The sequence below is a fragment of the Seriola lalandi genome, unplaced genomic scaffold, assembly GCF_002814215.2.
Source record: "Seriola lalandi dorsalis isolate HSWRI2012SDOR001 ecotype SW California unplaced genomic scaffold, Sedor1 jcf7180002053713, whole genome shotgun sequence".
Taxonomy (NCBI): domain Eukaryota; kingdom Metazoa; phylum Chordata; class Actinopteri; order Carangiformes; family Carangidae; genus Seriola; species Seriola lalandi.
In genome coordinates, this window is record NW_019524266.1 from 116,774 (window position 1) to 136,119 (window position 19,346).

The following is a 19,346-nucleotide window of genomic DNA, read 5'->3' on the forward strand; positions in this document are numbered from 1 at the left end:
AATGGTGACAAGCTGTAAATGTTTAAACCACTGATCCTAATAGAATATCTGGTAAAAACTTTGACTAAAAAAAGGAAAAATGACAAGCCTTCACTTTTCTTTTTTTTTTTTTTTTTTTTTTTTTTACAATTAATTTAAACAAACAAAAGGCAGATAAAATGAATGGTTTCCTTAAAGTCAGTCCACAAATATTTCTTTCAAATTTTATTTCATGTTAATACCATAAATATACAAAACTCAAACTATTTCACATGCGACAAAGGCCAGACAAGAGTGCATTACGTTTTCTTTTTACACGTGATTGATAATGGGGATCAAATTTTCAACTTTACAAAATATACAAGTGTCCCTTTTGAATGAGTTTCTTCTCTGATTCAGTGAAATAACATGGTCACAGGTCAAAAACACAGTTTTGTGTCAGCAAACTTCAAACACGTCTTCCTGTACTGCAGACCAGCTCTCCGAATACATAAAAAAAATGACCCACTGTGGCATGGCTTCATATAACAACTGCTTCAAACTATAGATACATGGGAATCATGTGGGTTTGTGTAGCAAAGAAAAGTTGTGTAATACATTAAAGTGAAACGTAGTAAGGGAACACATCACAGACCAAGATTTAAAAACAAATCTGTATGGACATTTGGTAGATCTCTCACAGCTTCTCAGGACTTGAAATAACACTTTAGGGAATTTTGTTTTTCTTCCATACCAATCATACACACATCCTCATCTACACAAGCACACCTCTCGCAGGATCAAGTTGCAAAGTCATTGAACACTTTTTTGTTTTTTTAAATTTAGCTGATGCTATGATCATGTCATTACAAAAACCACATAGACACAATACATTATGTAAAATCAAACCAAAACACAACTGAAATGCAAACAACTTAAATTACACCATAAATAAAAACAATGTTTTCCTTTTGCACTACGTTTAACGCAAAAATGAGAAATGTGCAATGGATTTAAAACAAAACATTTCCAAACAAAAACAATACTGCCAAGACGTAGGCTTACTATTTCCTGACTAATTACTGATCTACACCTTGGTAGCACTCACAGGAGTGTTTCATCCACTATAGGATTCAGTCAACATATTTAAAATAACAGCAGTTCCAGTTGTCAGTCATCTATCTTGCACATCTTCAGACACGCAACACTATGTCAATACGTCGATATTTCACTTCAGCGACAGCAGTCTGTACAACTTAGTGCTGAATAACACTGTTATTTTTGTATATAAATTAATGTATCTTCTTCTATCACAGAAAGTACATCAAGTCCAGTCCTCTCTTATGGGTTAGCTTAATGTTCATTTTGGCTATGAAACTTCTGATGTCAGTAATCCAATACTAACAGGAAAGTCAGTGACTTTTTGTTTTTGACTGTAAAAATGCAAAACGGACTGTTAGTCTTTGTGGTATTCACACACGCAGTATCAGTGTTTTTACTATTTTTGTCTATACAGGATAGTCTTGAGAAAAATCATAGCTTTATCACTGTCCAGTTCATCTCCAGTGAGAAAAGGCTGCTCGCTTCTCTCAGTTCTCACTGTGTACGGTATGTGTCCTTTTCAACAGGAGACACGACGGCAGGAGGCCGAGACCGAGCAGCTCTCAGAATCATAGCAGCGTTAGTTTTCAACCAAGTGTGAAAGGGTTACAAAAACAACTGAAGGAGAGCCATGTAGTAGTCTGTTAATGTCATACATACGTAAAAGGAAAATTAGATTATTTCACAAGTGTTTTCCCCTCTTAGTGCACAAGCCCATGAAAGCATCTGACTGAACCTTTTTAAAGTTTGTGCTGAGAACTGGTGACCTACTGACCGGGGGTGTTCAGTGCGTCTTCACAAATAGATCCGAACGTCATCAATCAGTCAAACAGCCACTGGGACATGCAATTACTTTACAGCTCGCTTCTCACAGAAACCGAGGGAAAATGGAGTAGGCAGACGTTCCCCTGAAACAGCTAACCCTGTAGCCTGAGGAAACTCTGACAGTGGACAGAATGACTTCTACCTCGAGTGTGCTAAACATGCATGTCACCGTCATGCTGTCAGATCTTAGTAAGCCACAGAGATGCTGACCCAGCCCACTTTGCCGATCAAAGTAGCACACAGAGAGGGAACAATTCAACTGACAAGTGTCACTGGAGCTCTGTTGGGAGCTGTGGGCAGGTCCTTAAATAAGAACATACAAACATATTCCTATTTATATGAATTAAGTTTTACCATAATGACAATGGTATTGTCTGAGAATAGAAGCACAGATATAGTACAAGGTAAAATTCGCCTTTCAGCTCTCAATGATCAAGCACTGGATTATTTAAAAAAACCAAAAAAAAAAAACCAAGTCAGAGCCACAATTTTCTTAAAGTGAAGTACACATTCACACACAGCCCCAGCCATTCAAACATACAGTATACTGTACTTTCGGTATGTGACCAAGAAAACAGAACTATGTGCAAAACACCATGATCAGATTATCACTTTTCATGACTCTATACTGTATTAACCAGGCAGGAAGCTGTTTGGAGGTCAACACCATGACAGAAATAAGGTATGCTTGAACTTCCATCTCTGCCTGACCTACGATCACCTCAAGGGGACAGAAGAACAGGAAAAGCAAAGGAGGGAGTAAAGAGAGTGTGAGATGAGATCCCGCACTCTCAGAGCACACCTTGAGTCACTAAGTGGGTGTTTCAAGGGATGTGAGCAAACAGTCACCTGACTGAAAAGCAGACAGGGTGGATGTCGGAGAGTTTTTACTGATATATGTTAAGTGAGGATGGACAGCTCTGGTCACTTGTCTGTTACTTACATTACACTTTTTAAGCAAAGTGTAAAGGGCAATCTTAGCATTGCAACATTCATAAATAAAATCAATTTGATCAGAGAACCAGCAGGGCCAGAGCTGTGCATCGCCATCTTCTCAGTGTGTGTGTGTGTGTGTGTGTGTGTGTGTGTGTGTGTGTGTGTGTGTTTGTGTGTGTGTTTGTGTGTGTGTGTCTGTGCTTGTATGTTTGAGCATGTGTGCATGTACCATACGCATGTGTGTGTGTGTGTGTGTGTGTGTGTCAGTTTATGGATGAGCTTTGAAGGCCCCACGAGCAGCATTGGACGCAGCATTAGCTGCAGCGTTGGCGGCCGCAGTCTGAACGGTCTTGTTGGACATGACTCCGGTTGCAAACTCCTGCTGAGCCTTCTCAAAACTAGCACCGGTGGTACGATAGAGCGCGTGCACCTGGAAAGAGCGGAAGAGAAAATGAGCTGGAATCAAATTAAGCTATTTAAATCTACCAGGCACAGCAGTGCATGATTCAGCTGGGCAGATATCTCACTTCATACATTTCAGGTACAGTGTATTAAACACAGCAACATGCTGGGAGTACTTTGTGACTATGTTACCTTTTTAAACATAATGAGCGAGCCCACGGACAGCGCAGTGAACAGAGCTGCAATCAGTAACATGATGATGCCCACTGGGATACTGGTGTTCAGGCCAGTTAAAGCTGCGATCCAGCCACTGGCAAAAACAAAACAGTTTACAGTGTGAATTAAATTAAGTGCACTCTCACAGAGGTACAGAATAAGTATAATCACAAAACACTTACCACGTTCCCCAACCAGTGATGCCAATAGTTTGTAGAACATGAACTCCGAACTGACAGATATAGACGAAGAAGAAGACAAAGAAGCGGAATGAACTGTCACTCCTGTTGTGGAGACAGAGAACGAGGTTGTCAGAGATGGCAGTGTGGAGGTAATAAAAGGACTAAAAGGCATTTCTTCAACTCTGTCACTAATTCACCCTGTATTAAATATTAATTCCTCTCTACTTCCCTCAGTCTGTGAAAGTCTGCCTTTATCCATGTCTTTACATGGCACTCTCTTCCAGTGCAGAAAAGATTCTTGGGAATTAGTAAGTGCAGGGTCGGAGATTGAGAGGCCTTCTATAATGCCAAGAAATAACAGCATTTACAAAGTCAACCTCTTTTTGTAGTTTCATACTTGGAGCAGTTACTACTTTTTTTCCTTATGAACACAGGGGTGTGTCTGTTTCTTTGTAATGCTGCAGAAGATAGTGTAATTTTCCATGCATCTGCTCACCTGAAAGCCCCGTAGAGCGGTCTGTACCAGCAGACGAAAGAACAGGGGGTGAACAGCAGAAACCATAGCATGGCCAGGCCAAAATCTACACCACGAGTTGCATCCACACAGAACCAGGCCAGGCAGCCAAACATGTTCACAAAGAGCGTGCCTGCATGAACTGGAAAAGAGACAACAAAATCAAGAGCTTTAGTGTCATCTCAGTACCAGGACACAGTGAAAATATGATTTATGATTAGACAAAATCATTAAAATCTCTAATGTCTTTGTGATAAGAGATCAGACAAATGTGTTTGATCAATGTTATTTGAAGATTCTGAGGTGAGATAAGCTGCAGAGCGTTTGGCTTCTCTAACAATACAATACATGGGTTCGTGTTGAGAACCCACATGTTCTGGGGAGTGTGATAGAGAACTGAAATAAATGGCAACAGGAGGCAATACTGCTCATTTTGGGATGTGACAGATGATCCACTTACACATCCAAAGGTTGTACATGATCTTGACCGTCTTCTGGAACTCTACAGGAATGTCCACTGCAATGTCATGGTAGAAACAAGGGCCAACGGGGAACTTCTCTGGCAGTGGAGGCCAGTTGTTCTTACGCCCTGTATAAACAGAGGCAAAACAGTGTTTGGATGATTAGCCATAGATAGATAGATGGATAGATAGATAGATATATACTTTATTTATCCCCTAGGGGAAATTCATGAATATTTTACTCTGCTGGGAGCTGACATTTATTTCTAGTTTAGTTTATTTGGAAAAATGGGAGAAAGGGACCCAAGGTCACACATAACTGCAAAATGGCATGGACAACAACAAAGCAATAAAGTCCAAGACTTATTTCCAGTTGTTGGACTGCTGAGTGTCTAGGAGGCTGGTAACCCCAACATTTATGGCAGAGATATTATGCAGTTATTTTGAATGGAATCATCCCAATAAGATGATTCATACCAGCATAGAAAAAAACTGAACAAATGACTCTCCTATCAAGTATACGTTTGGTGAATGGACACTGTACACAAGCATTACTCAATTCCCTTAATTTATTTATATTATTAACTAATACTATTTTAAATTTAACCAAAAATTTTAAATACATCAGTGAAGTCCGTACCAAATTGTGAAAGAGAACATAATCAGACAGATAGAATGCTTCAGAGTCAATATTGATGCTTCCATAGAAATAAATGAACATTGTTTCATGTATATGTGAAATGCAGGCCTTTCTCAAAGTGCTTTCCTGTCTGCATTTGTGTTCTTGTGGACTTGTGAAACATCATCAGTCACAGCCGAAGTGCTGCTCCAATTCAAAGTCTGCATCTAGCTGAGCCAGTCCAAATGAACAGAAGTGTTGTAGCTCCATCTGTTTTAATCAGGATACTTTGGGAATTGATTTGAATTGGCTTGAGAGTGGTCAGGTTTCCCAAAATGCCCTATGTGCCAAAGCTATAATATTTGTTCTAGGACCGCTATTATGTTATTTTATTAATTTTTCACATATTTTCAGAAAATAAAGCAACCATGGGATTTTGAATTTGTGGTCAGTATATCCGCATCATGCCTATATGGAATTTTGCTCTGACATTTGTGAGACGTGAGGACCCAACAGGCATTTTGGTGGCAAGCAGCCCGGCCACTGAGATGATTAGCTGGTAAACGTCCGTCATCATCCCATTCTTATCTGGTAATTTACTAATGGTTGAGACGTCTCTGTAGTGGTTTGATATATGACATAATTACTTTTGGAAGAGAAAGTTTGGTCTGTTTGAAGGTACAGTTAAAGTTCATGTTTTTACTGGACAGTTCAACATTGTAGAACAGATCTGCCTCTGTGGAGTTTCAGCTTCTTGTATGTTCAGATATCACCATATTTAAATAAAAATCAATATATATAAGTGAAAATAAACATGTGCTGTTATATAGTGATAGTGAAGACATCTACTGTCCCAACTGCGAACTGACTGCTCTGTGTCCCCCCCCGTCCTCACTGGTTTAGACTCAAGTTGGAACTCCTAAGTGGCGGCGTTGAGAAAAGCCTTATGCGACTCAGAAAGTTCTAATGTTCATCACAAATGGAATGCTGAGCCAAATTATGTTGTTGCCATGGTAACACGTCACCTGTCTGAGTCTTATCAACACCGCCATGAAGCTAGCTTTGATTGGTAATGACCACTCAGACTCTGAGGTTAATGTGAGGTAAGTGAGCGTATAAAGTGGATGACTGATGGACTGACTGACTGACTGACTGACTGACTGACTGACCTCCCGCGGCTCCGTGGGACTGTAACTCTCTCTCCCGACGATCAAGCTCTGCTGCTTTCTTCTCCAACTCCTCCTGCCTTCTCAACAACTCAGCCTGAGCACGTGCTTGGTCCTAACACAGACACAGAAATGCTCTTAAAATTCACTACCCAGCATCTGACAGGGGTTATGATATCCAATAAGGTAAGTAATGAAAGATATTTTCCACTCAGGTAAGCTTGGGTGTGTTAGTTTAAGAAGGAGAAAAGAGGTTAGGGTTGGAAAAGCAATCAACTCCTGTTGTCAACTCACTTGTCTTCTCCAGTTAGTACTAAACTAGCTCTAAAATTGTTCTGCAAAGGGAAAGCTACAGGTGGGAAAAAGGCATTAAATGAATTCACACTATTCAAGACAGTGACATGAAGGGGTGCAGGAGACATCAGATGAAAGACAGTACCTCATTGCGCCGCTGTTGGGCCATCAGAGGACAGATGAGTATATGAAGGACAAGAGGAAAGGTGAACCAGAAGCAAAGACAGAGTCTGCATAGTGTTTTAGTGTTGTGAGTCTAAATGTTGAGAGCATATGTTGTTAACCTAGCCTGGAAAAAATAAAACTAGATGCAATCCCAGGTATATGAGCATGTTTCTTTGTGTAGTACCTGAGTCTGTTGCTGTGAATAAGCCGGCGGCTCTTCTGTGGGCTTCATGATGGCAGGTTGTGTGTTCTGGGAAGGGGCAGGAGTAGATTTGGGGGCATTTCCGGGGGCTGCCTGTAAGCCAGCATAGACATACTATGTTAATATTTGTGCAATCAAAAGACAGACCCTGAATCAACACTGTAATTAGGCCACAGTCATATTTTGTCAGTGAAATCCTCTGTGTCTGAGAGGTGGAGGAAGAGAGAAAGAGGGTAGTGGATAAAATGAGGTCACTGACTCAGAAACACACAAACACATGCATGCACTCTCTCATCAATAGCGATGCTAGTTAAGCTGACCGTTCTGGCGTCTGTGAAGGGGTTATACTCCTCCAGACCACCAGGAGGGGCAGACCGGGTCACCTGCGTCACCGAAGGATCCTACAGGACAGAGAGGGTTTCAGGGGGTAAAAACTACAACCACAAAATCAAAAGTTTAGTTGTTGCTGTTTTTAACCAACCTACAAATTGTATGAAAAACCAGTTAACCACACATTAACTGGGTCTATTAATTCTCATGTTCTGACCAGTTATTGTTGTGCTGACAATAGGTAAGGAATAAACAGAAACCAGGGTGTGCATGCAGCACAATAAAAACATTAATGTTACAAATAAAGTGGTCTTTCTTGATCTTGTGGCCATTTGAAACACTATGAATGGGATCAGGTGCACAGGGAACTGGAAAAGGCCACTAACAACATTCATGCATGACAGGACAGTCTCTCATAGTCTATGGTGGCCCATACATGTGCAATCGAGCTAACAGCCTGCAGCTTAACTCCACCCACTAACAAGCACACCTCTCAAATAGAGGGGCGGGACTCAACAGTTGAATCACCTGCTGAGGTGTAAACTGGCACACTATCGGAAACCTCTGGTCTATGGCAAAAGGTAGGACGGTTTACAAGGGAGAACAAATCCCACTGTACATCATGTATAACTGACTACTGTAGCACAAATAAAGAACCTGTTGTCTGCATCTGGCCTACAATGAATAAGAGGCTAGATGGAAAACAAACAACCATTGTCTTTATTATCAGAGTTTTGAATGTGGAAGTAAATGGTTTACGGTATCACTCCACACTACGGAAAGCAAGAAGTCGATACATCGGTATTAGTGTATATACTTTGCGACGTTCATACGGGCAGTGTATTACATTAATGCAAAGGTAGCTAAATATATACTGGAACACTGCTATAACAATGTACAAATTCAATGTTTAAATGTCATAAGCCTGCGGCCCTGCATTATTTGGAAATAAGTAGACACAATTTAAAATGATGCTAAGAGGTAGCTAGCTGGCTAGCTAGCTAACATCATGTGTCTTTGTTCTTAGTTTGCATAATCGTTATTGCAACGTTAAAAACAAACAGCCTCAGCAGAAACGTGCTAGAAAATCCTTCGTAGCTTCCTTTACTGCACCAACAGCGATTATTATGCGTGAGTGATGGATAATGTAGATGATGATTAGCTCGGTCCGCTACCTAGCCGTACACCAAGGAAAACCTCTAGCTAGCCGTTAGGCTATTCGCTACGACAGCCAGCGGGGATGCTAACGTAAAACTGGCCTCAATGGGTTTCCTAGCGTACGCTAGCCGGCTAGCTAGCCAAGTTAGCTACCTGAAAGGGGTTGCTGAAGTCCGGGTCTGCGAATGGGTTGCTGTCAAAATCGGACATTGTGTAGCCTTTCTAATAACAGTTTACTAGCTGAAAGAGCTCCCTGATTCTCCAGGGAAGGTTCGGTCCCTTGATTTGACTGCCTCTCTCTGCTGCCCGCAGTCTTCCCCGCCTCCTGCTGATGGAGACCCTTTGCTTAGCAAGCTAGCCAGTAGCAGAAAAATGGCAGGAGAGGATGCGTGATGAACGGCACCATCTACGTCATTGCTTCAGCACCGCGGACAGCATGACGTCTGGACAGGTACAGTACATTTGAACACACCGCTGCAGTGTACAGGGATGAGTTACCTCTGCCTTGTGTTACAAGGCAAGTTTGTACTTCACAAAAATCATATTTTTCTATTGAAACATGAACACTGATGATTATATTGCAGTAACAGAAATAAACAACTCATTTAGTCATTCACTTTGAGCCAGGTTAACGTATAAAGAGGCCTGGGGATAAACATTTGGTGTTTGGCCCCTATAGACCCCCATCCCCCCTTCTCCCATCTTCTGTGAATTGTTAATCCAGCTTCCTTGCCTCTAAATTTCCATTAAGTACAGTGCAAGCAGCAGTACATGGGTGTTACATTATTTACCCAGACACAACAATCAACCAGTGCTCCTATGGTGAAACATTACTACCTGGCCCTGTGTGTTCTGTGTAGGTTGCTAGTGTACTTAGTGCTGCAATAGTTGATAGTAGTGCAAATTCTCTGACACACATACCTTTATGCAAATTGCCAAAAACCAACTGTAACTCCATCAGCCTGAGGAGCTTTTGGAGACCCAGGTTGTATTTTTATTTTAACAAACATGTAATTTCCTCAAATATCCCTCAGGCCTGTTGGCAGAGTGAGGTACAATTACTCAAGTACTGTACAATTTTAAGGTATTTGAATATTTCTGTTTGTATTCTACTGCACACTTGTCCTTCCCTGCATTTCAGAGGGGGCTATTGTACTTTTTACCCCTCTGCGTTTATTCAACAGCTACAGTTACTTTGAAGATTGAGAAATTAGATACTAACTATATGATACTCTTATAAATATGATGCATTGCTTTACATAAGAATGTCAAACGTTATATTAATAATCTGTCACCTGTGTACTTTTTTTTTTTTTTTAAACCTTTTTCAACATGTTTAGCTTAAATATGGACTTTTACATGTAATGCAGTACTTTTACTTTTATGTTCTCACAGTTATGATCTCAGTACTTCTTTCACTGTTTCGTGCTTGTACTCTATTTACAGTGGATTAACATTTTTATCTTTGAAAAAGTTGTCAACCCAAATTTATAGCTGCTTACTAATACACTCACCATCTTTGTTTCTCAGACACACTGTGAGAACACACCCTATAAAAAGTTGAAGATCGAAATTTTAATTTAGTGTACACTGAGGGGAATATTTCTACAAATTTTAAACTTTTAAACTAAAACAAAATGGAACACTATTATAATATTGTATTATTATTATTTTCCCAGGTCTGATTTTTACATCATCCCTGTGTTCATTCCTGTACATATATACAGTATGCACACTACACAGCATTTGAGCTCCTGTAGGTCAAATACCACAGCAATCTCCTCCACTTGATGATTATGATGATTATGTTAATGATGATAATGATGATGAGTATAATGATATATGGAAGTGTCTGCTGCTCAGTTGGTTGCTTATGCCTGTGAAAAAGAGCTTGAGAGGCGAACTCAGACTGCCTAATCCGTGATATGTACCAGTGACCCCTTTTATTCAGCAGCAATCCCAGACAATATACTGGAACTCATTTTATCTCACTTGTCCCAACAAGATGTATCAGACCCCCTTTGAGGTGTGTGTGTGTGTGTGTGTGTGTGTGTGTGTGTGTGTGTGTGTGTGTGTGTGTGTGTGCGTGTGCGTGTGCTTTTCCACGTTTGCTTTGAGAGTCTGTAAGTTACCCAAAATGCCCACTTGGGGGAGCTATGATCCAGTATGTCTCCTCAACCCGTTTTGCAGAATCCTTTCTCATTTGCCATCAATTTATTCTCATTCAAACGAAGGGTGACCATGTGAAGAACATCAGATCAGTTGACAGCCTGTAAATGTGATTTAAACATTTAAGCACCATTTACCCAGATTAAGTTTCAATTGAAGAACAAATGCTATTAGGTGGAAATCTTACAGTATGTGGTAAATGATGGAGCTTAGGATATTCCCTTTTGTTGTTTGAATCCTACTGCTCACATTTAGTAATACCCTAACACCCAAATGCCTTTAAACCTAAACACATTTGCCTCTGTTAATAAGTAATTGTGCACCTTTTTATACACAGCTATTATACTCTATTCTGGTTTATGTACTGTACCTATAGACTGTGCCACACTGATAGACTAAACACAAACTACAGATTCATTACAATTCAACTCCTGTCCACAAACACATGCACACAGGCCCACACACACGAACACACACACACACACACAAAATGAGCATCAGTTCCCTCCCTAATCTTGTATTAATGGACCCAATCACAGACTCTATGAATAATCAATGGCCAGTGGTCTGCAACCGCAGTGCTGAGACCTTGAGTGAAACTGAATTTTCCTAATAAGACACACACACACATATATACACACACACACACATACATACACTCACACACCTTGAGGCCCTAATAAGCACTAATGCACTGTGGGTTGAGAATACGTCACATGGTTTGTTTGCTGCAGAATTTGAAAGATAAACATGCTGTTCTAGGCTGTGCAATATGTGTGTGTATGTATGTAGTGTGTGTGTGTGTGTTGTGGTGGTGGTGGTGGTGGTGGTGGGGTGGTCGGTGGTGGCAAGAACAGTGTGAAAACTAGGACCTGTCTGCCCTTGTCCACTCCCTCCCTACTCTCTAATGCTGCTCTCCTCAGATGACTCTGTGTGGAAACAACCGCTTTGGCTAATAGCTGCTGCATTAGTCTCTTAACCAGCTGGTCATGGCCATTTAGAAATGTTCATTAGGTTGCAGACCAGAGTGGATAGGTGTGATAGTTCACTCCCCACTGTTGACTGTAGAAAGACAGAAAAACAGACAGAGAGTGGCGCAGAGAGAGAGAGAGAGAGAGAGACAGAAAGACAGACAGAAGGAGAGAAGCAGGGAGAGAGAAGCAATTTACTGGCCAACATGACAACCAAGTGTTAAAAGCTGCAGATGCAATTATCATCATATTGCCCTGAATAAGAACCGTGTGCATAATTAGATCTCATTAAGGTCTATGAGTGTTATTTTAGGGCTCTGAAAGGTTGGATAAGCAGGACTTGATATTATGGGTTATTAACGCTACAACATCTGGTGCCGTTCTGGCAATATTCTGACAATCATTACAACCATATAGTAAAATACAATGTAGAAATATTTTTATATAAATATAGGGAGATGGAAATATACTGTAGGCTGTATAGGTAAATGGTAATGTATAGCTCTATATATGGTGAGTATTCATGTGAATTTGTTTGTGCTGATGACCAGTCAGAGCACATTACACACCGCTGAGGGAAACAGCCCTCTGTCGCCGGAAAAGCGATTGATTCTCCATTTCCATATTAATGAGCAGATTTGTTAAGAGCCTGCAGGAGAGGGAGAAAATAACAGGGTCTTCATAGGGCACGACATTTATAAATAAAGCTGATGCAGAGAAAAATGGAAATTAAACCTTTTAGTTTAATAAATTTGAGGCGTCCGCAGCAAAGCGAGCGATTTGCATTTCCATTTGTGGCCAAATAATGAGAGTGCGGGTCCATGATGAGCCTGCTTGTGCTGCTTTCGGGTCTCAAACAGTCAGACAATCACTCCAGCGTGCAGCCCTCCACATCAATGTCATTAGGTCAGGCCTGTTAACTCTGCTACTTGGCTTTCTAAGATTATTTGGTGAACTAGAGATTCTTATTATCACTTTGAATGAAGAATAGGATTGTGCACAAAGTAAAATTTATTCACTTCTCTATTCCTTCTATTTCCCAACCAAGGTGTGTGTATATCTTTTCCCCTTGAATATTCAACATCCTCTATACATGCAGGTGTCACTTTAAAATGATCTTTTGTTGTTCTAAAACAACCCTGTCAGAAAGAGTCTCTGTCTTTCGCTCTGCCTCTCTCGTGGAGTGCACGTGCACTTGGACACACGCAACACACAACTCCCACACATACACACAAAGCATCACTGATTGAATTTATTGGGGAATGGATGTTGACTAGACCACTCCAAGTAGGCTAGATTGTTGTTGTTCCCAGATTGACAGACAGACCCAGAGCGGCTGATTGAAAGTGCCTTTTAGCTTGCTCTCACTGTATATTTGATTTGGCAAAATGGAAGGGGAGTCCAGTCTTTTCCCAGGATGCAAACACAAGTCCCTGTGTTTGTGTGGGGGTATGTGTGTGTTTGTGTATTTGTGTGTGCCATGTGTATTGACTAGTGAATGCTTTAGTAAATGCTGCATAAAATGTACCCCTTTCAGGTATTAATTGAATAATGCAAGCACTCCTCTTGTCAGCCATCAAGTGGGCCACTTTCTCAGTGGCCTGTGCTGTTCTGCTTGCCCGTGAATTGACTAGATTTATCTGTGTTGTTCCAGCCAATGGATGCCATTTGTTCCAAATGTTTGACATAAACATGCAAAGAGCAGAGGCGTGCACTCATAAAATAAGCTTCCAGACTGTTGTTTTACAGCCCAAAGGGACCGATGGTAGGGTGGAGGGGGGGGGGCTCTCAGCCTGTCAAATCATGTGGAGCTCTTGCTGAGCCAACAGCGTGTTAAAGTTCTCTCTCAACCAACGATTTGATGAAAGGGAACAATTGCTGCCATAAAGAAAGAAAGAAGGGAGAGAGGAGGAAAGAGGGGAGAAAAGGAGAGTGGAAGAGTGTTCTGGGAGGAGGGGGAGTGCAATTGGAGGAGAGATAAGCAGCGTTCTGCTACATATGCATACTGTATTTTCCATGCCTTTTAATGGGACACATCTCATTGGGTGCCTTATGTCTGCTTCCAAACTGTAAAAGATATTTAGCTTTACACCTGCAGGAAATTCCCCATAATAAAGACAATATTGGCATATGGAGTCTTTGCTGAATCTGCTCTGTGCTGTCTAATGCTGCTGAGACAACTGTGGCTTTAATGCAGCTTGTAAAGAATAAAACTGGTTGCCCTCAAATTTACATTTAACTTGTCTTTTAACTGAAATGATGTGAAATTAAGATTAATCAGTATATCCTTTCATTTAAGAGAAGACAGGTTTGCGTAGAGGTAGAAATCCCACTCAGATGTCGTCTATATTGTGTGTATGGATTAGACTCAGGTGTGTGTGAATGCATGTGTGCGTGTGTGTCTGTTGTGCACATTCAGGTTCGATTTGCTGATTTAGCACCTCTCTAATTTTCCACAGGGTAATATTTGCCGTACCTGCTGCCATCTGTTTTTATTATCCGGGTGAATATGTTTGTCTAAGGATATCAATAATCATAAACAAAGCCATGACTCTTTCACCTCTCCCTCTGCACACCGCTCCCGATACCTCCGTCTGTCTCTCACACAAGGCTGCTCCCTGCTTATACTCTGATTGCGCACAGTCTACATATTTCAACTTGTAATTGGTGAAAAGCAAATATTATCAAACCAAGTTTCCATCAAACTGTGTGCACACATACAGTATAAAACCACACAGACACACACACACAAACACACACACACATAAATTCACACACATTGTGCCGTGGCTCATGCCTTGACTGAGTGTGTGCTCTCCTATTACAGACAGTAATTACCGTCAGTCACCCTGTGTGTCCATAACAAGCCAGCATAATGCCCTAATCAGGCCTGGATTAATCCAACCCTCTCTCTAATCACTCTAAAAGTGATTTATATTGTTTTTCCTGTTCAGAACAAATGAAATCTGTAGCCTAAATTAATACTGGCTTTTCATCACTGGGAAGTTAAAAAGCCAGTAACCATCACATTCTTGTCATTAAGGTTGCGTTGCATCTGAGGAGACACGAACACACACACACACACACACACACACACACACACAGACACACACATACACAGGCACACACACACACACACACACACACAGGCGCACACACACAGGCGCACATACGTATTTAAGTTGGAAGGAAAAAATTTATAATGTAATATTCCATTAACCACGCAAACTAATAACATTAGTCTTCAGCTGAGAAAGGCTTTCACACCAAGTAAATGGCGTCATCAGAGGAATAACAAAATTTTTATTGCTACTATTTCATATTACATATCCTGCTTTGATTTAATAATTACCTCAGAAAATGGTTGCTGATAAATTACTTTTACATTTTACAATTCAAGCTCTAAATTAAGTGCATTAAGAGTCTATTGGCCAGCCTCATGTATGTTAGCGCAGGAATATGTGCACTGTAATGGACATGAAATCATTTTTTTTTTTTTATCCATCTACCAATTATTCTGATGAAAAATGCTCTATATCATTCTGTAAAAGTCATTTGTCAAATTGCATCAGCCACAATCTTTCTTGGTCCCGAGTTTTCATTTAAGATAGCATGCCTCCTATTTTGGTCCATGCCTCCTACTTTGTTTCATTTCCATTGTTAAACAAATCAATTCCAACCCTGACTCACTTCCCACTGTTTTTCATTATGAAGAACAAAGGCCGGACACGAATCGTAACAGAACCCTGAAATTTCCTGCTCACTATTCAGTTTGTGCTTGGAATACAAACCAACTCACAAGACGCAACATTTAACAAATGCAAATTGTGAGCCAATCTGGTCGAGCTATCTGGGCTCCCGGTTCCATATTCATTTCCTCCACCCCGCTGTTCGCAAACTCCGAAAACAATCCTGGGGTTAACCTGAAAGGGATAGGAAATGCAGATCTGACAGTGTCCACTATCTTGCTCTCTTTTCTTCTCCTTTATCTCTTTCTCTTCCACACTGTCTCTCACCTTTGCTCCCCTCTCCTTCCTCCCCTCTTCTCCCCTCAGTCCCCTCTCCCCTGTTCTCTTCATGCTGTGTAATTCTCATCTTACACACTCTGTTGCTCTGGACTATGAATAATGCATGGTGTGTGAGAAATCCTCAATCTCATGCTTGGCTCCCAGCGAGCATTACGGAGCTTGCATCTCTATTATGGAGATGAATAGGAGAGAGGGGAATATCGCATAGGATACGCTCTAACTTCACTGTTTGTTTTCTGCATTAAAGCCCCAATCTGGGATTTCTTTAAGTACATATGAATTATGTATATAAATATACAACGAGAAGCTCGCTGATGAAAAATATTGTCAAAACTTTTATAATCCACCATATCGTCACCATAGTTACGTTTTTCTCCAGTGTCACAATACAAATAAATATGAACAAGAGCGAACTATTTACAGCTTCAGAATAGATTTAAAATTCATATGCACTTGTATGCTGCCAGCCCTTGAAAAACAATTTATTTTCAGTTAATCAATTTTTATAGAGAACTATTTTAAATTCAATCAAATAATGTTATAAAAAGCAGTGCCATAACATTTTTTTTTTTTTTTGCTGTGGTGTGTTTTGATTCTGTGGGGTTTTTTCATTTTTACCTTCTCTGTGATTTGATTTTATGGAAATGATCAGATTGCAACTGCAGGGACAATGCATTTATAAATACAGGAGTCTAGCTGGGTGCATGTGTGCGTGAGTCTTTGTCTGTTTGTGTGTGTGTGTCCTACTGTTGGCAATTTGTTGACGGCTGGAATGCTACAAATACAGATAACAAACCCCCAATCAGGTTGCTGCTCACAGAGGCAAAAAAATACACTTGAGTCCACAGTCTCATCACACCATGAACAAATGAATGTTTGAACCTTTCTGCAGATATTGTTGGAGGTGTAAACCCACTGAAGTGGCTACAATGTGAACTTAAAACAGTTTTTGTTTTTTTGTTTTTTTTTATTTTTGCTGACAATCTTTCCTAGTGTGTTGTCAACATCTTCTTATTGATTTCCCTGTGCAAAGATCAGGCCACATAAGGGGACACTTACAAGAACACAATTACTATTTAAAAAAAAAAAAAAAAAAAAAAATTGGAAAAAAAAAATTGGAAAAGACTTTGGTTTCTTCTGACAACCTTACCGCTTTTGAGGGAGTGTAATGCGCATTACTGTATGTGTGAGCCAAGCTTCGACGCAGACCCCATGTTTTATGGGGTGTGTGCATGCGATAAAAGCACTGAAGAGTTAAAGTGCTTTTCTACCATGCTCAAAGCCATGTGTCAGCACTAGACCACTAAATCCACACAATTCCCATGAACAGTTTCCCTTCCTCTGATAGTCTATCATTCCTCTGTTTCAGGTGGCTGGCCACTGTGGCTGACAGGGCCGAGTCCTTGAGGGGGAGATCATGTGTCTGTGGAAAGTACAGGACAAGCGCTGATGTTTAAGCTTTCAAACCCGTGTCCCAGTTGTTGCCCCTTTCGCTCTGCCTCTGCTGTGTTTCATTCCCAATGTCTCTATGACAGAGGCGGCCTATGGCTCTACAGCGAAACATGATATTGCGTTGTCGGAGTGCTTTGTAGAAGCATATATAGTTTAGGGGATATTATACCATAATTCTGTGATGTTGAGTGTAGCTGTTTCTCTTCTATTTGATGCTCTGGAACATGTTCCTTATATTTATCTTATATATCTTTTTATCCTCCGTCTTTACGTTCTGGTTCATTCAGTATCGCACATCATTTGTAATATAAAGCAGGAAGAAAGAATATTATGGATAAAAACCTCCCCGTTATTCCATGGTGCTGAAATCTTACAGAAATATGCCTCCCATTCTGCTAGACATGGGTTACTCTTTTTTTTCTTTTTCATGCCCGTTTTGGATGAAGCCCAGATGAATCACACTAACGACCTGGGCCCTGTGCTGCAGCACTGCTCTGAAATTAATATCTAAAGAATGGAGATATAGGGCAAATAGATGAGAATAGGAACCCAATATTCACTCTTGGGTACTACGTGCTCAGGCGCACACACACACACACACACACACACATACATGCACTCGCATATACTGCACACAGACCCTGACAGGCAGGCTATTATCCCCGAGCCCAGGCTGCCGTAATTGGCTATCGCTTTTTACAAATGTGGCTCTGTCTGACTCGCATATCAGCTCCCGTCTCATCAACCGTGTAGGGGTCACCATGTCCGTGCTTGTGTTTGTGTGTGTGTGGTAGTTGTGGTGGTGGTGGTGGTGGTGGTGGTGTATGTGTCTGTATATGTGCATGTATATATCCAGGGGTCACTGGTGTGCCCATCCCTCTCATGTCTTCATTTCACATGCTCATTTATGTCCATGCTAAACGAGCCAATGGATGCTAAAGTGTGTCAGTGGCTGGCTCCTCTTTAGCAGTGCCGGAGTATTTAGCCATTAGTCTGCTAATAGCATCAGGATCATTCCAACACAGGCTATAGCTGATGATGAAATATTAGCTTAGCTCAGGCCGTCATTAGTTAGTCTGGGCTTGCCTTGGAGGTCAGGTCCCGCTTATTTCTCGCACACAGAGATCAAACCCAGTTATTAACTGAGTGTGCAGATTCATTTCTTAGTTTTGTCAGGTTGCAGGAAAGCTAAAGGCTACTGCAGCTAAAACCTGTTGGTTTAAATATCAAAGATTTGCTTTACTTTGCTCTCCAAAACCTCTTTCTTTTTAAATTAAAAATAAATTAATAAATAAAGAATTGTCATTCTTGTCTTTATTTGATAGTCGACAGTGAGGAGACATACTTAAAAACATACTTATTTTTTTGCAGTTGTGTTCACGGACAATTACCAGAACTAACAGGGTGTGATGTAAATATATGACACCTCTGACACTGGAAATTAGCTTTATGTAAAACTATAAGTCTGATATTTGTATTCAGTTAAAAAGCTGACACATGCTGAAAGATCCTGAATTCTCTTTGGTGTGAAAAAGATCCAGTGGAGTTTTTAGACACCTAATTTTGAAAATGATGGATTTATTTATAGTATTTTTTTTTTACAGAATCTCAATTTTTTGAGTCCTATTTAATGTAAAAGTATAGAAGGGTTATAAATTCACAACAATTCTGTGCCTTGTCAAGCTGACATGCATATGGGGATGTAGTGGACACAATAGTAACAATATCTTTATTATGTAATCAAATCACAAATGTGAGGCTGGTGGTGATGTGTTCACTATGTGTTCATTTAAAATGTAAACATTAGTGGGTGTAATCCCCATGACAGAACTTTTTAGGATTAAATAACACTGACTTGATGGCGCAGTGTGAGATGTGTGACCCCTGATTGCGATTGTCTTGAGAAAAAAGACAATGAAAAGGACCACCTCTCATTTGTGTCAGTGCACCACAGGTTTGGAGTTTTACTTTAAGAGGAGTCCCTGAAGTCACGGTGTAATTACTTTCCCACTAGGCGGGGCTCTGGAGCTGAAATTACATCACGAATAATGGGGTTGATTTAAACTTATATTCGAGAAGGCAACTGCTTGCCTATCATACTCTTGCACCTTGTTAATCCTTAACCAATGAATTAACCCTCATTACCAGTGTTGGAATATAGATGAGCGCTTGTCCCCCCCCTCTTGCTCTGAGCCCT

The 19,346-nt window shown here is 40.6% G+C and overlaps 2 protein-coding genes across 3 annotated transcripts in view; one reads left to right on the forward strand and one right to left on the reverse strand.

Annotated features, from left to right (window-relative positions):
• Window positions 1–189: 189 nt before the first annotated feature.
• LOC111651678 (secretory carrier-associated membrane protein 1-like) lies at window positions 190–8,888 on the reverse strand. Of its 2 annotated transcripts, XM_023401695.2 has the most exons (10): window positions 8,683–8,888; window positions 7,362–7,442; window positions 7,024–7,134; window positions 6,820–6,831; window positions 6,384–6,495; window positions 4,595–4,723; window positions 4,117–4,276; window positions 3,621–3,722; window positions 3,415–3,532; window positions 190–3,250 (listed from the first exon to the last, which is right to left on the reverse strand). In XM_023401695.2, exons 1-10 carry the CDS (start codon window positions 8,737–8,739, stop codon window positions 3,089–3,091), a joined length of 1,044 nt encoding a protein of 347 aa, XP_023257463.1. In that variant the 5' UTR covers window positions 8,740–8,888; the 3' UTR covers window positions 190–3,088. The 2 variants fall into 2 exon arrangements, with proteins under 2 accessions (XP_023257463.1, XP_023257464.1); XM_023401696.2 differs by lacking the exon at window positions 6,820–6,831.
• LOC111651681 (corticotropin-releasing hormone-binding protein-like) overlaps window positions 8,843–19,346 on the forward strand; it is a 76,050-nt gene continuing 65,546 nt past the window's right edge. Inside the window, exon 1 of the mRNA XM_023401700.2 lies at window positions 8,843–8,980. The gene's annotated coding sequence lies outside the window, so the exon portion shown is untranslated. The remainder of the gene's footprint in view (window positions 8,981–19,346) is intronic.

What these genes read in the sequence shown, in the direction of transcription:
- LOC111651678 (XM_023401695.2), bottom strand. Translation starts at nt 8,739, where the DNA reads ATGTCCGATTTTGACAGCAACCCATTCGCAGACCCGGACTTCAGCAAC. An exon ending in CCTTCACAGACGCCAGAACG is followed by an intron (nt 7,135 to 7,361) that starts GTCAGCTTAACT and finishes GCTGGCTTACAG; the next exon opens with GCAGCCCCCGGAAATGCCCC. An exon ending in CCGCTCTACGGGGCTTTCAG is followed by an intron (nt 3,723 to 4,116) that starts GTGAGCAGATGC and finishes TCTCCACAACAG; the next exon opens with GAGTGACAGTTCATTCCGCT.